The sequence below is a fragment of the Scyliorhinus canicula genome, chromosome 8 (assembly GCF_902713615.1).
Source record: "Scyliorhinus canicula chromosome 8, sScyCan1.1, whole genome shotgun sequence".
NCBI classification, from domain to species: Eukaryota; Metazoa; Chordata; class Chondrichthyes; order Carcharhiniformes; family Scyliorhinidae; genus Scyliorhinus; species Scyliorhinus canicula.
The window spans coordinates 43,497,115-43,513,123 of record NC_052153.1 but is presented as its reverse complement, the minus strand read 5'-3'; the positions used below and the strand labels follow the sequence as shown (position 1 = coordinate 43,513,123).

At 49.0% G+C, this 16,009-nt stretch overlaps 1 protein-coding gene across 1 annotated transcript in view; it reads right to left on the bottom strand.

Annotated features, from left to right (window-relative positions):
* The window catches only part of LOC119969890 (paladin-like), a 127,489-nt gene that overhangs the window by 10,045 nt on the left and 101,435 nt on the right, over positions 1-16,009 (bottom strand). The window contains exon 19 of the mRNA XM_038803870.1: positions 9,478-9,633. Coding sequence (XP_038659798.1) covers positions 9,478-9,633 — 156 coding nt within the window. The remainder of the gene's footprint in view (positions 1-9,477; positions 9,634-16,009) is intronic.

Here is a 16,009-nt window from a genome sequence, read left to right as displayed (position 1 = left end):
CCCCTTACCTGAGAAAGGATTGACGCTGGAGGGTGTGCAGAGGAGATTCACTGGGTTAGTCCCAGAGCTGAAGGGGTTGGATTACGAGGAGAGGTTGAGTAGACTGGGACTGTACTCGTTGGAATTCAGAAGGATGCGGGGGGGGGGGGGGGGGGGGATCTTATAGAAATGTATAAAATTATGAAGGGAATAGATAGGATAGATGCGGGCAGGTTGTTTCCACTGGCGGGGGAAAGCAGAACTAGGGGGCATAGCCTCAAAATAAGGGGAAGTAGATTTAGGACTGAGCTTGGGAGGAACTTCTTCACCCAAACGGTTGTGAATCTATGGAATTAATTGCCCGGTGAAGCAGTTGAGGCTCCTTCATTAAATGTTTTTAAGATAAAGACAGATAGTTTTTTGAAGAATAAAGGGATTAAGGGTTATGGTGTTCGGGCCAGAAAGTGAGCTGAGTCCACAAAAGATCAGCCATGATCTCATTGAATGACGGAGCAGGCTTGAGGGGGCAGATGGCCTACTCCTGCTCCTAATTCTTATGTTCTAACCCATAAATCAGCAGATGCTCAGAGGGAGAGAATCCATAAAGCAATTGGCGTTCAGAGAGAACCAGCCCATAAAGCAGCAAGAGTTCCGAGAGAGAATCTATAAAGCAGTGGGGGTTCAGAGAGAGGGGGAGAGAGAGGCCTTAAAGCAGTCGGTGTTGTGTTGTTCCTCGTGTCTTAATAAAACTCGTAGTCTCAAAGTTGGAGAAGGTGCTTTATTGTAAATTCGTTCTGTCTTCAGAGCTTAACTTACAGCTACCTCAAATGCTGCCTGCCTGTGTCTGCCAGTCCTGCTGCCAAGTCCCCCTTCTGTGAAGTGTATCCTCACTTCCTGTCCCTGTGTATTTATAGCTCTCCCGTGCTCCCACTAGTGCTTGCTCAGTTGCATTGCATCTACTCAGATCTACAATCACCACATCCCCCTTTTTTCTTTACATATTTTCTGTACATCGTTAAAGAAAATTGTACAAAACAGTTACTTATGATATGTGTATCTAGACAAGTGATGGGGCTATTGCATATTTTACAAAGCCAATTTATATTTATGAGTCCAGTCTTAATAAAAACATTTATGAGTCCAAACATGAAGAATTTGTTCACTGAGTTTTTTCTTTTGTTGTTGTTGACGTGGTGAATGTTGTCGGTGTTCTTGTTATTTTAAGTAACCAATGCGTCATCCCGAGGTGTTTGCATGGTCGAACCACTGATGTTGACTGACATGGACTTTTTTTTGTGCTTGTGGTATCGATTTATTATGTCATCTGCCTTGAAAGCTGGTGTGCTTGCTTGTTCTGGAGCAGACGTGAGTTTGTGCGATTCGTTGTCATCCCATGGTATGTTTGTAGTCTTGTCAGTGTTTTTCAGTGTGCTGTGGCATTGTCCTTCATGTGCAGAGTTGTACCATTTTGTACAAGTCGTTGTTTCATTGCTGTTGTTTCTGTCGTTCCTGTCTTTGTTGTTTTCGTTGCCGTTCTTGTTGCTATTTTTGTCGTTTCTGTCTTTGTTGTTGTCGCTATCTTTGTTATGCTTCTTGTTGGTTTTGTTGTTCTTGTAGTTTTTGTTGGTGCTGTTGTTGTTCTCGTTTCTGCAGTGCTTCTTGCGATTTTTGTTGTTCTTGTCGCGCTTCATGTTGCTTTTGTTCTTGCTGTTGTTGTTCTCGTTTCTGCTGTGCTTCTTTTGGCTTTTGTTTTTTTTGTTATGCTCAATGAGTGTCCTGTGTGGATAATTTGATCATTGTCACAGTTATTGGTGCGAGTGTCCTTTGTGGAATCTGTTGCATTGAACGTTTCGTCTCGAGAATGGTGAGAATGATCTGATGTTGTATTGATGCTGGTGACATCAGTCATTTGTTGTGGATTTGATTCCTCGTCTTTGCTTTCTTGGTGCTCCTCTTCTGGAGTCAAATTCTTCATGATTTCATTTGACGCGCCTCTCTGGACTCTTGGTGCTCCTCTTCTGGAGTCAAAATCTACATGGTTTCTATTGGCGTGGTCTCTCTGGACTCTTGGATGGCCCTACTCTGTGCTTCTGTACAGACAAGCTGAGAACTGTCAGTCTCGCTGTGATCCTGTACCTCCTGTATGTCGAGTGTGATCACCTTGTCACTGTTTTTGCATGCAGTGGGTAGATGTACATTGTCTTCTTCTTGATTATGTGAGCTTGGTAGATTTTCATAGTCTGCTTGCGGTTGCTCAGATACGGCGGGTTGACCTTCATTGTCTTGTTCATGCATGGTGTTCGCCAGGGAGTGTTTGCTTGCTTCCCTTTTGGAGTCTTTCATCACTCTCACTGTGGAGCCTGTCATCGCTCTCTCTGTGGAGTCTTTCTGTGCTCTCTGTGTGGCGTCGTCTTTGTCTTGGGTATTGCCGTCATCCAATGTATCGACGATCTGCCATGGTACCATGGTGTTGGATTCATCTACCACGAGTAGATTTGTGTTGAGCTTTGTGACCGTGTCGCTGATGCTGTGATCAGCCTATCCGAATAACTCAGCCATGTCTGAGTAGTATTCTTCGAAAACCAAATAATCTTTTTTTGCTTCGGATATGGTATCATTGCCTTCATCATTTTTTGCATATCCGAATAACTCAGCCATGGCTGAGTAGTATTGTTCGAAAAACAAATCATCTTTTTTAGTTTCGGATTTTGTTTTGTTCTCTTCACTTTGAGTGGTGCAGACTGCTTTTTTCCGGGTGTTGTGAGAGTTATTTTCAACTGCTGGTTTAAGTTCAAGCGTTTTTCTGTTTTCTGAGGCAAGAAAATTTGGTTTTACACCTTTAAATATCTTGGGTGCGATTCTCCGTAAATGCGGCGAGTCGTAAAGGCTGCCGTGAAACTGGCCGTGTTTCACGGCAGCCTCCGCGCCCCCCTCCCGGGACCCGATTCTCCCCCCCGGGCGGGGCTAGCAGCGGGGCCCCGTGAAGCACGGCATCGGTAAGTCCGTCGGTAAGTCCGCGCGCCAAGCGTCACACCAGCTGACGCGCACGATGATGTCAGCTGCGCATGCGCGGGTTGGACGGCGCCAACCCGCACATGTGCGGATGACGTCATCACGCAGACGCGTCAAACCCGCGCATGCGCGGGCCGTCATGCCCCTCAGCCGCCTCGCGGACTGATCCTGCGGGGCGGCGGAAGAACAAATAGTGCACGGGTATCGGACCCGCTTCCCGCGATCGGTGCCCTCCGATCGCAGGCCCATGCCACCCTTGGCACGGCCATGGTGCGGCCGTGCCAATCGGTGCCATGGTTGTCCGGGATGGGCACTTTGCGGCCGTTTTCACGAACGCTGAAAGCAGGTGTGATCGCAGCCGTGAAAACGGCCGTAAACTCCGCGGTATTCGGCCCAACGGCCTGCAGAGAATCGCTGTTCGCCATAAAAAATGGCGAGCAGCGATTCATGTCGGGGGGCGGCCGGAGGGGGGGAGAATAGCGGGAGACCGTGAAAATTGTCGGGAAGGCCCTCCCTCTATTCTCCGACCCGTCGTGGGCAGCGGAGAGTCGCGCCCCTTGTTTTCAATTTTCGGGCATTTCCCTTTTAAATAGGCGTGGTCCGGATGCTCAGACATCATGACACTCGTGACGTCATGCGTAGGAATCAATTGCGCATGCGCAAATCGGCCTTCCTTTACTGTGCGGTTTTGTGCCCACTGCGCATGCGCGGCTTGCGCATGCGCATAACGATCCGCGTCCAAAACATTTTGAGACTGCACATGTGCGGCTTGCGCATGCGCATAACGACCAGCAACAAGAACTTTTTCAAACTGCGCATGCGCAGCTGGCGCATGCGCAGAACGATAAATGGGTGATTATAACTGCGCATGTGCGGCTTCTGTTTCCTGCGCATGCGCAGACGCAGATTTTAGTTCTTTGTCTGCCAGAGACTGTAAAATGTACTCCAACGCCATTTTATCATGGATTTCAGCGTTTTTTCTTTCTGAAAGTTGTAAGTTACCTTTTCCTTTCGATCTGTACTGGATTTCAGCGTTTTGGCTTTGTGAAAAATTCAAGGTTTTTCTTCTTTTTGATCTGTACTTTTCACTCGCGATTTCTTGTTTTGATAGTGATTGTTTGAGTTTTGCATCAGTCAGTCTCTGTGCAGTTTGGCCTCTGAGCATACCATGCTGTTCAAATTCCATACAGTACTCTTCAAATTTGTTTAGTATTATTTGTAAGTTGTTGCTGTCTTCATCTTTTGAGTATTTAAATCCATTATATACTTTCCTATCTTCATGTCCTGCGATGAGCATTGCTATTTTAATTACGTCTGAGGCTGCTGCTACATCATTAGCTATGATATAAAAATCGAACATTTGTTTAAATATTGTCCAGACATTTCTTACATTGCCGGTCTTGTCCAGCTGAGGTGGAGTTCCAAGCCACATCCTCGAATAAGTGATGTCTTCCCAAGTCGAATGTCCAGTAGGAGTTTTTCTTGCCATTTTGGTCTTTCTGTGCCTGCAGCTGAGTTGTCTTGTAGTAAGCGTCTGAAGCCACTCTGGTACCATGTGTTGTTCCTCGTGTCTTAATAAAGCTCGTAGTCCCAAAGTTGGAGAAGATGCTTTATTGTAAATTTGTTCTGTCTTCAGAGCTTAACTTACAGCTACCTCAAATGCTGCCTGCCTGTGTCTGCCAGTCCTGCTGCCAAGTCCCCCTTCTGTGAAGTGTGTCCTCACTTCCTGTCCCTGTGTATTTATAGCTCTCCCGTGCTCCCTCTAGTGCTTGCTCAGTTGTATTGCATCTACTCAGATCTACAATCACCACAGGTGTCAGGAAAGAGAAAGACCTTAACGTAGCGAGCTTCAGGGCGAGATCATGAAAGGGTTGGAGTTTGGAGAGAGAGCCCAAAAAGCAGAGGGATTTCATAGAGAGAGGGAGAGAGAGAGCTTAAAGTAATGAGAATTTGGAGATACAGCCCTTAAACCAATGGGGATTTAGAGAGAGAGAGCCCATAAAGCAATGCGAGTTTGGAGATAGAGGGAAAGACAGCCCAGAAAACAGTGCGGTTTTGGAGAGAGAGAGCCCGTAAAGCAGTACAAGTTCAGAGAGAGAGAGAGAACTCGTTAAGCAATGAAAGTTTGGAGAGGGAGAACCCTTAAAGCAATGAGAGTTTGGAGCGAGAGCGGAAGAACCTTTAAATCATTGGGAGTTCAGAGAAGCAGCACCCATAAAACAGCAGGAACTCAGAAACAGTGCCCATAAAGCAGCAGGAACTCAGAGACAGTGCCCATAAAGCAGCAGGAACTCAGAGACAGTGCCCATAAAGCAGCAGAAACTCAGAGATAGTGCCCATAAAGCAGCAGGAACTCAGAGACAGTGCCCATAAAGCAGCAGGAACTCAGAGACAGTGCCCATAAAGCAGCAGGAACTCAGAGACAGTGCCCATAAAGCAGCAGGAACTCAGAGACAGTGCCCATAAAGCAGCAGAAACTCAGAGATAGTGCCCATAAAGCAGCAGGAACACAGAGACAGTGCCCATAAAGCAGCAGGAACTCAGAGACAGTGCCCATAAAGCAGCAGGAACTCAGAGACAGTGCCCATAAAGCAGCAGGAACTCAGAGACAGTGCCCATAAAGCAGCAGGAACTCAGAGACAGTGCCCATAAAGCAGCAGGAACTCAGAGACAGTGCCCATAAAGCAGCAGGAACTCAGAGATAGTGCCCATAAAGCAGCAGGAACACAGAGACAGTGCCCATAAAGCAGCAGAAACTCAGAGATAGTGCCCATAAAGCAGTGAGAGTATGGAGAGAGAGCCCAAAAAGCAGTGAGAGTATGGAGAGAGAGAGACCATAAAGCAGTGAGAGTATGGAGAGTTAGAGCCCATAAAGCAGCAGGAACTCAGAGACAGTGCCCATAAAGCAGCAGGAACTCAGACAGTGCCCATAAAGCAGAAGGAACTTAGAGACAGTGCCCATAAAGCAGCAGGAACTCAGAGATAGTGCCCATAAAACAGTGAGAGTATGGAGAGATAGAACCCATAAAGCAGCAGGAACTCAGAGACAGTGCCCATAAAGCAGCAGGAACTCAGAGGCTGTGCCCATAAAGCAGTGAGAGTATGGAGAGAGAGAGCCCATAAAGCAGTGAGAGTATGGAGAGAGAGAGCCCATAAAGCAGTGAGAGTATGGAGAGTAAGAGCCCATAAAGCAGCAGGAACTTAGAGACAGTGCCCATAAAGCAGCAGGAACTCAGAGACAGTGCCCATAAAGCAGCAGGAACTCAGAGACAGTGCCCATAAAGCAGCAGGAACTCAGAGACAGTGCCCATAAAGCAGCAGGAACTCAGAGACAGTGCCCATAAAGCAGCAGGAACTCAGAGACAGTGCCCATAAAGCAGCAGGAACTCAGAGACAGTGCCCATAAAGCAGCAGTTACTCAGAGACAGTGCCCATAAAGCAGCAGGAACTCAGAGACAGTGCCCATAAAGCAGCAGGAACTCAGAGACAGTGCCCATAAAGCAGCAGGAACTCAGAGACAGTGCCCATAAAGCAGCAGGAACTTAGAGACAGTGCCCATAAAGCAGCAGGAACTCAGAGACAGTGCCCATAAAGCAGCAGGAACTCAGAGACAGTGCCCATAAAGCAGCAGGAACTCAGAGACAGTGCCCATAAAGCAGCAGGAACTCAGAGACAGTGCCCATAAAGCAGCAGGAACTCAGAGACAGTGCCCATAAAGCAGCAGGAACTCAGAGACAGTGCCCATAAAGCGGCAGGAACTCAGAGACAGTGCCCATAAAGCAGCAGGAACTCAGAGACAGTGCCCATAAAGCGGCAGGAACTCAGAGACAGTGCCCATAAAGCAGCAGGAACTCAGAGACAGTGCCCATAAAGCAGCAGGAACTCAGAGACAGTGCCCATAAAGCAGCAGGAACTCAGAGACAGTGCCCATAAAGCAGCAGGAACTCAGAGACAGTGCCCATAAAGCAGCAGGAACTCAGAGACAGTGCCCATAAAGCAGCAGGAACTCAGAGACAGTGCCCATAAAGCAGCAGGAACTCAGAGACAGTGCCCATAAAGCAGCAGGAACTCAGAGACAGTGCCCATAAAGCAGCAGGAACTCAGAGACAGTGCCCATAAAGCAGCAGGAACTCAGAGACAGTGCCCATAAAGCAGCAGGAACTCAGAGACAGTGCCCATAAAGCAGCAGGAACTCAGAGACAGTGCCCATAAAGCAGCAGGAACTCAGAGACAGTGCCCATAAAGCAACAGGAACTCAGAGACAGTGCCCATAAAGCAGCAGGAACTCAGAGACAGTGCCCATAAAGCAGCAGGAACTCAGAGACAGTGCCCATAAAGCAGCAGGAACTCAGAGACAGTGCCCATAAAGCAGCAGGAACTCAGAGACAGTGCCCATAAAGCAGCAGGAACTCAGAGACAGTGCCCATAAAGCAGCAGGAACTCAGAGACAGTGCCCATAAAGCAGCAGGAACTCAGAGATAGTACCCATAAAGCAGCAGGAACACAGAGACAGTGCCCATAAAGCAGCAGAAACTCAGAGACAGTGCCCATAAAGCAGCAGGAACTCAGAGACAGTGCCCATAAAGCAGCAGGAACTCAGAGACAGTGCCCATAAAGCAGCAGGAACTCAGAGATAGTACCCATAAAGCAGCAGGAACACAGAGACAGTGCCCATAAAGCAGCAGGAACTCAGAGACAGTGCCCATAAAGCAGCAGGAACTCAGAGACAGTGCCCATAAAGCGGCAGGAACTCAGAGACAGTGCCCATAAAGCAGCAGGAACTCAGAGACAGTGCCCATAAAGCAGCAGGAACTCAGAGACAGTGCCCATAAAGCAGTGAGAGTATGGAGAGAGAGAGCCCATAAAGCAGTGAGAGTATGGAGAGAAAGCCCTTAAAGCAGTGAGAGTATGGAGAGAGAGAGCCCTTAAAGCAGTGAGAGTATGGAGAGAGAGAAAGCCCTTAAAGCAGTGAAAGTTCACAGAGAGAGAGAACCCTTAAAAGAGTGGAAGTTTGGAGTGAGGAAATACTAGAAGATTGGAGAATTGTGAATGTTACATCCCTGTCCAAAAAGGACTGCAAGGATAAAGCCAATGGAAATTGGGCCATAATCAATAGTCACTTAGACAATTGCAGGATAATTAAGGAAAACCAGCATGGATTCATTCATGGACAATCATGTTTAACTAATTTGTTGGAGTTTTTTATGGAGGTAACAGAGAAAGTTGATAAGAGCAACATTGTTGATGAGGTGTACATGGAGTTTCAAAACAGCCATGTGAACAAAGATCTCGCTCACGGGATGAATGGGAAAGTAGGCACTCGGATACGAAATTGACTGAGTGACAACTATAATGTGAATAGTCTTGAACTTCTGAAGGACATAGACATGTTGGCGGATTGGGCAGTGAAGTAGCTGATGAACTTCAATGCAGAGAAGTGTGAGGTGATTCATTTTAGCAGGACAACATGGACAGCGTATAAAATAAAGGGAGAAACTCTAAAGGAGGTTCGGGAACAGAAGAACTCAGTGAACATGTACATAATTCATTAAAGGTGGCAGGGCCAGTTGAGAGAGCAGTTAAAGCACATAGTGCCTTATGTTTTATTAATAGGCATATTGAGTACAAGAGTAAGACGGTCATGTTCAACTAGTATAAGACACTAGTTAGGGGTCATCTGGAGTATTGCGTCCAGTTCTGGGTGCCATACTTAAAGAAGGATATGAAGACATTGGAGAGAGTATCGAGGAGATTCACAGGAATGATTCCAGGGATAAAGAACTGAAGCAATGAGGATAGATTAGAGAGGTTGGGACTGTTCCATGGAGAAAGGAAAGCTGAGAGGAGACTTGATCGGAGCATTCAAGATCCTGAGGTGTATGGCCAGGGTAAATAGTGAGAAACCTTTCCCACTCAAGAGAATATAAAAAACTAAAGGGCACAGATTCAAAATAATTTGGCGAAAGGGGTAAAAGTGATGTGAGGATTTTTTTGTGTCGGGGTCCTATGAGTCCTTATCCTTTATGTCTTTGTCCAGTCTGGCTTTGATGTGACTCCAATTCCATAATAAAGTGGGCAATTAATAACTGTCCGCCGAAGAGGCCGCGGATGCTGCAATGTAGTGGGTCAAGAAGCAACTCCACTACCATCTTCTCAAGGATAATTAGGGATGGCTTTGACAGCAATGCCCATATCCTGAGAATGAATAACAAAAGTTGTTTCAAATTTTCAAACATAAATCGGTTCTATTGATGGCACACACCACGATGCCCACTGTACATTGTACATAATCTTCCTATCCACGCAGATAGAGGTTACTTGGTGGTACAGAACTTGAAAATTGCTGTAAAATGAGACATGTTTCAACTTGCATTCAGGACAACCCCAAGAATGCCAAATTTCAAAGGTTCATGACAATTCATAGTTCAGGAGAAAAGGGGTGCTGATTAAACAGAAAGCAAACAGCACAGTACTTTGACCTCATACCTCAGCCATCCATTCTTTGAAGGATCTTTCCCATTTTCCTGGTTTCTCTAGGTGTAGATAAGTGTCAAAAAGAATAAGGTAAAAATACCTCTCCAAGTACTGCAGGCTACGTAAATGTAAGCTTGCAGCAATGTCTTTATTCTTTGCACCTTTTGACTGAAATGAATGAAACAAATGTTTTAAAAAGTTAGCAATGTTGATTAATACTTGTTGCAGAATCAATATTCAACGTTGTACCATTTGTATTAATGCCAGGACCTCATTTGTGGAGTTGTTCATGTGGAATGTCACAAGAGGGCACTGGGGTATGGGGGAGGGTGCACAATCCACTTAAAGGGCGGAATTGCAAGTGTAGAGGGGGGAGGGGTGGTCATAAAATCGAGTACGATGGTGGGCAACACTATGCTGTATTGGTATTTTACCAGTGTCGGGATGGGTGTCCGGCAGCCCATCTGTCCTTGAACCAATATGGCCCTAAGTGGCTAATGACTGACCACTTAAAGGTGCCCCCCAAATCCTCTGGTCCCCGTTGAGGGGGTGTCCAAACCACATGGCAAGACCACCAGGTAAACCTTGGTATAGCCTGGCTGCAGGTTCATTGAGGTGGGTTTGAGGCCCCTGTTGTTCAGGCAACGTGTGCCCAGCAGAGCACCAACCATGAAAAGGGCTACTTACTCCTGCATGAACAGCTCCTCCAGAGGAGATTGAAATCATCTTTAACAACATCTTCCCAGTGATAAACCCGACCACAGTAATTCGTGGAGATTGATTGCAATGATTAGTCAACAACATCACTAGCATTGCATTGTGTGATTACCAGAATTTTAGAAGGTGAGCAAAGTGAATCTTTATTCCTAGATCCCTAAAAGCAATTCTGTTTCAAAACATCAGCACAAATCAAAGTGGATAATCATGATGGCATGCACTGTGGGATGTCACAGAAGAGACAATAGATGCTCTGAGCGCAATTTTCAATTGGGGCTGTTTAGCACAGGGCTAGCCGGTGTGATCTTGCGCATGCACGGACCAGCCAGTGTGATCTTGCGCATGCACGGACCAGCCAGTGTGATCTTGCGCATGCACGGACCAGCCGGCATATTTCCATGCATTTGCAGACCGGCCGGCGTATTTCCACGAATGCGTGGGGGTACCCTTCTCCACGCCAGCCCCCGTGCAATATGACGGAGCCCTACAGGGGCCCGGCGCAGAGCAATGTAGCCCCCCCCCCCCCATGGAACCAGCCCACCTGCAGCTCGGTAGATCCTGATCGCGGGCCAGGCCACCATGGCCCCCCCCCAGGGTCGGATCCCCCGTGTCCCCCTCAGGACCGGCCCCACACACATAACTGCCTGGTCCCGCCGTGCGTGAGGTGAGTAATTCACGCCGGCGGGACTGGCCAGAACTTTACGGCCACTCGGCCCATCGGGGCCTGGAGAATCGCTGGGGGGGGGGGGGGGGGGGGTGCTGCTGTCAACTGCCCCCGACCGGCATGGCGGGAATCCCGCTGGCCCCCGAAAAACGGCGCCAGAGAATAGGGCAGCCGGCGTCAGGGCAACGGGGGGCAGGATTCACGCTTCCCTCCGGGGATTCTCCAAACCTGCGCAGGGTCGGAGTATCCCGGTCCTTGGGTACATGGAAGAAAAAAGAAAACTCCTTCTATCTCAACCGCCCAAACCTCCAGGGATCCACCCCTCCCATCTGCTCCATAAACCCCTTTAGTTCCTTCGCAGCCGCTGACACCCTCTCTGTCCTTGAACTGGACCGATCCAGCCTCGGATCAATGGCTGTATTAAAGATCCCCCCTCCCACCCCATGGCCAGCCGATGCAAGCCCAGATCTGGAATCTTCCCCAACACCCATCTCATTAACTTCACGTCGTCCAAGTTTGGCGCATAAATGTTCACCAGCGCCACTGGCATCCCCTCCAACTTCCCACTCACCATAACGTATCTGGCCCCAGAATCTGCCACTGTGCTTCCCACTTCAAATGCCACCTGCTTAGTTATCAAAATCGCACCCCCCCTAGTTTTAGAGTCTAGCTCCAAGTGAAATACATGCCCAACCCACCCCTTCCTTAGCCAAGTCTGATCCACCACCCTCAGGTGTGTCTCCTGTATCATTGCCACATCCGCCTTTAAGCTCTTCAGATGTGCCAACACGCGAGCCCTCTTGACTGGCCCATTCACCCCTCTCACATTCTATATGACCAGCCTGGTCGGGGGGCACGCCTCCCTGCCGATCAACCATACCCCTTCTTAGGCCAGCCTCCAGCCCGCGCCTCTTCAGGCTCACCTTGAGGCACCCACCATCATCGACCCCCATCCTGTCAACCTTTGTCAATCCTGCCCGTGTCAGCAGATCTATCCCCCAACCCCATAGCACAATAGCAATCCCAACCCCCATCAACAAATTTATCACCTGCCCCCCCCCCACTGCACTTCCGTGAGCTAGCCCGCCCAGCTAGCCTTGTAGCCCCCGCCTATCACGCCAAGCATCTTGCCCCCACTGAACCCCCCCCGCCCGCTCGACCAATTTACATACATATGCAAACATTACAATCCCCAACAAACACAAAGAAGAAAATGCCACCCACCATCCCCCATTAAGAACAAAGTTAACCTGCAAATAAAACTAAGCAACGCCCAAATTTAGTGCAAAACAATGCATACAAAACCAGAAGAAAATAAGTTTAACAAAAGTTCTAAAATGTAACTACTCGCCCCCAAGTTCAATGTCCTCCATCTCCTGCCAGTCCCTTGTCTCTGATAAAGTTCATCACCTCTTCTGGCGATCTAAAATATTGAGCGCAATTCTCCGCAAATGCGGCGAGTCGTAAAGGCTGCCGTGAAACTGGCCGTGTTTCACGGCAGCCTCCGCACCCGCTCCCGGGACCTGATTCTCCCCCCCGCGCGGGGCTAGCAGCGGGGCCCCGTGAAGCACGGCATCGCGGCCTTAGCGACCGTCGCTAAGTCCGCGCGCCAAGCGTCACGCCGGCTGACGCACGCGATGACGTCAGCCGCGCATGCGCGGGTTGGACGGCTCCAACCTGCGCATGCGCGGGGCCGTCATCACCCTCGGCTGCCCCGCGGACTGATCCTGCGGGGCGGCGGAGGGAGAAAGAGTGCGTCCGTTACGGACGCACTGCCCGCGATCGGTGCCCACCGATCGCGGGCCCATGCCCGCCTTGGCACGACCGTGGTACGGCCGTGCCAATCGGGGCCCTGGATGCCCAGAACGGGCATGTTGCGGCCCTGCCTAAACGGCCGTAAAGGCCTGGGAACTCGGCCCATCGGCCTGGGGAGAATCACTATTCGCCGTAGAAAAAGGGCGAACAGCGATTCGTGTCGTGGGGCGGCCGTGGGGGGAGGGAGGGGGGGTGGGTGGGGGGGGGGGGGAGAATAGCGGGAGGGCGTGAAAAATGTCGGGGACGCCCTCCCGCTATTCTCCGACCCATCGTGGGTAGCGGAGAATCGCGCCCAAAGTTCCTGGCCCTCATATGTTACCCACAAACGCGCTGGATACAACATGCCAAACTTCAGCCCATTCTTAAAAAGGGACGATTTCGCTTTGTTGAAACTTGCCCTTCTTTTGGCCAGCTCCGCACCCAGGTCTTGGTAGACACACAGCTCGCTGCCTTCCCATGAACAGCGCCTCATCTGCCCAGCCCACCTCAAGATCTGTTCCTTGTCTAGGAGCCGGTGCATTTGTTCCAACATCGCCCTCGGCGGCTCGTTCTTCTGCAGCTTCCCCAGGAGGGCCCCATGCGCCCTGTCCACCTCCAAAGACCGAGCTAACACCCCTTCTCCCAACAACTTCTCAAATATATGCGCCACCATATGCACCGGCGTCCGTTCCCTCACTGCCCTCTGGCGGGCTGACAATCCTCAGATTCTGCCCGTGTGGTCTGTTCTCCAGGTCCTCCATCTTGTCCTGCAGCCTCTTCTGATGGTCTTTCATCAGCCCCATCTCCGGCGCCATCGTGGCTAGCTGATCATCGTGTTCAGCCACCGCCTCTTCCAGTTTCTGGATCGCCTGTCCCTGGGCTTCCAATCTCTGCTCCATGCGATCGATCCCCGCCTTTACTAGATCCACCACCTTGGCCAGGTCTTCCAGATATTCCATTCTGTGCTGAGCAAATTTCTCATGGAGAAAGGCCACAAGTTGATCCGTCGGCCACTGAGCCAGCAGTTTTTGGTCCCTGACCCTCCGCCATACTCCTGTGTTACAGGCTCCACTCCTGTCCTCGACCTTCTTTTCAGACCACTTCTGGTCCACGAATCCATACACTGGTGAGGAATCCTCCTCTTCTACTTCCTCAGCACCGTGTTTTATCGATCAGACCAACTGTAAATCGGGGGGGAAAAGATCCAAAAGTCCACCACGAGCGGGAGCCACCAAATGTGCGACCACTCACTCCGTGGTCGCCACCGGAAGTCTGGTGGATGATCAATCTTGGCCTTCTCCAGAGATCTCCAGCATCACTGAGTCAGTCTTCAGCCAATTCAATTTACTCCCGGAAATATCAAGAAACAGCTGAAGGCACTGGATACTGCAAAAGCTATGGGACCTGACAATATTCTGACAATTATACTGAAGTTTAATGCTCCAAAACGTGTTGCTCTCCCAGCAAAGCTACTTGGTAATGGGGAAAATTGCCCAGGTAAGTCCTATACACAAAAAGCAGGAAAAATCTAAACCAGTCAATTATCACTCCATCAATCTACTCTTGATCATCAGATATGAGTTGGAAAATGTCATCAACTGTTCAGTGACACTTGCTTAGCAATAACCTGCTCAATGACACTCAGTTTGGGTTCCACCAGGATCACTCAGCTCCTGACCTCATTACAGCTTTGGTTCAAACACAAACAAAAGAACTGAAATCAAGAGGTGAGGTGAGAGTGACCTCCCTTGAAAAACAAGGCAGCATTTAACTGAGTATGGCATCAAGGAGCCCGAGCAAAACTGGAATTAATGGCAATCTGGGAAAATGCTCCCCTTATTTAAGTCATAGCGAGCACAAAGGACAAAGATTGTGGTTCTGGAGGTCAATCAGCTCAGGAACTGCAGGAGTTCCTCAGGGTAATGTCCTAGGCCCAACCATCTTCAGCTACTTCATCAATGACCTCCCTTCCATCATAAGGTCAGAGTTCCGGATGTTCGCAAGTGACTGCACAGTGTTCAGCATTATTGGTGACTCCTCAGACACTCACGCAGTTCATGTCTAAATGCAGCAAGACCTGGACAATATTCAGGCTTGGAATGACAGTGGCAAATAACATTCACACCACACAAAATAGCAGGCAATAACCATCTCCAAAAAGAGAGGATCTAACCATCGCCCCTTGATGTTTAATGGACAATAACCAGGGGTGGCCTGACAAGTAGCAAGTAACATACGTGCCACACAAGTGTCAGGCAATGGCTATTTCCAACAAGGGAGAATCTAACCATTGTCTGTGTCATTCAATACCATTACCATTGCTGTGTACCACACTATCAACATCCCGGGGATTAGAATTGACCAGACACGAGTAAATATTGTGGCTACAAGAGCAGGTTAGAGGCGAGGAATCCTCAGGCGCGTAACTCATCTCCTGTCTCCCCAAAACCTGTTCACTGTCTACAAGGCCCAAGTCAGGAGTGTGAAAGCATACTCTCCACTTGCCTGGGTGAGTGCACCTCCAACAACACTTGAGAAGCTTGACACCATCCAGGAGAAAGCTTCCCATTTGTTTGGCACTCAATCTACAAGCATTCATTCTCTCCACCACTGATGCACAATAGCAGCAGTGTATACCATCTACAAGACTCACTGCAGGAACTCACCAAGGCTCCTTGGACAGCACCTTTCAAACCCATGACTGCTACCACCTAGAAGGACAAGGACAGCAGATACCTGGGAACACCAAGTTCCTATCCAAGCCACACACCTCCCTGACTTGGAAAGACATCACAGTTCCTGCACTGTCACTGAGTAAAAATCCTGGAATGTCATTCCTAAAAGCACTGTGGGTGTACCTGCACCATATGGGCGGCAGTGGTTCAAGTATGCAGCTCGTCCCACCTTCACAAGGGTAATTAGAGATGGGAAACACGTGATGACCTAGCCAGCAATGCCCACATTCCCTGAGTGGATGAAACAAAAGTGGACACCGTTGAGATGCTGTGGGCCATCAGCAGCAGAATTATATTCAACCACAATCCATAACATCATGGCCCAGCATATTCCCCACACTACCATTATCACCAAGGCAGGTGCTCAACTCTATTTCAATGAGGAGTGTCAGAAAATATGCCAGATGCAGCGCCAGGAATACCTAAAAATGAGGTGACAATCTGGCAAAGCTACAACATAGGACTACAGCAGCAGCAGCAGCTTGCAATAGACAAGTAAGCAATCCCACAACCAATGAATTAGATCATAGTCTGTAGTCTTGTCACATCGAGTCCTGAATGGTGGTGGGCAGTTAGACAACTGGCAGTGAGACAGCTAACTGGAGGTGGAATCTCCACAAACATTCCCAATCAT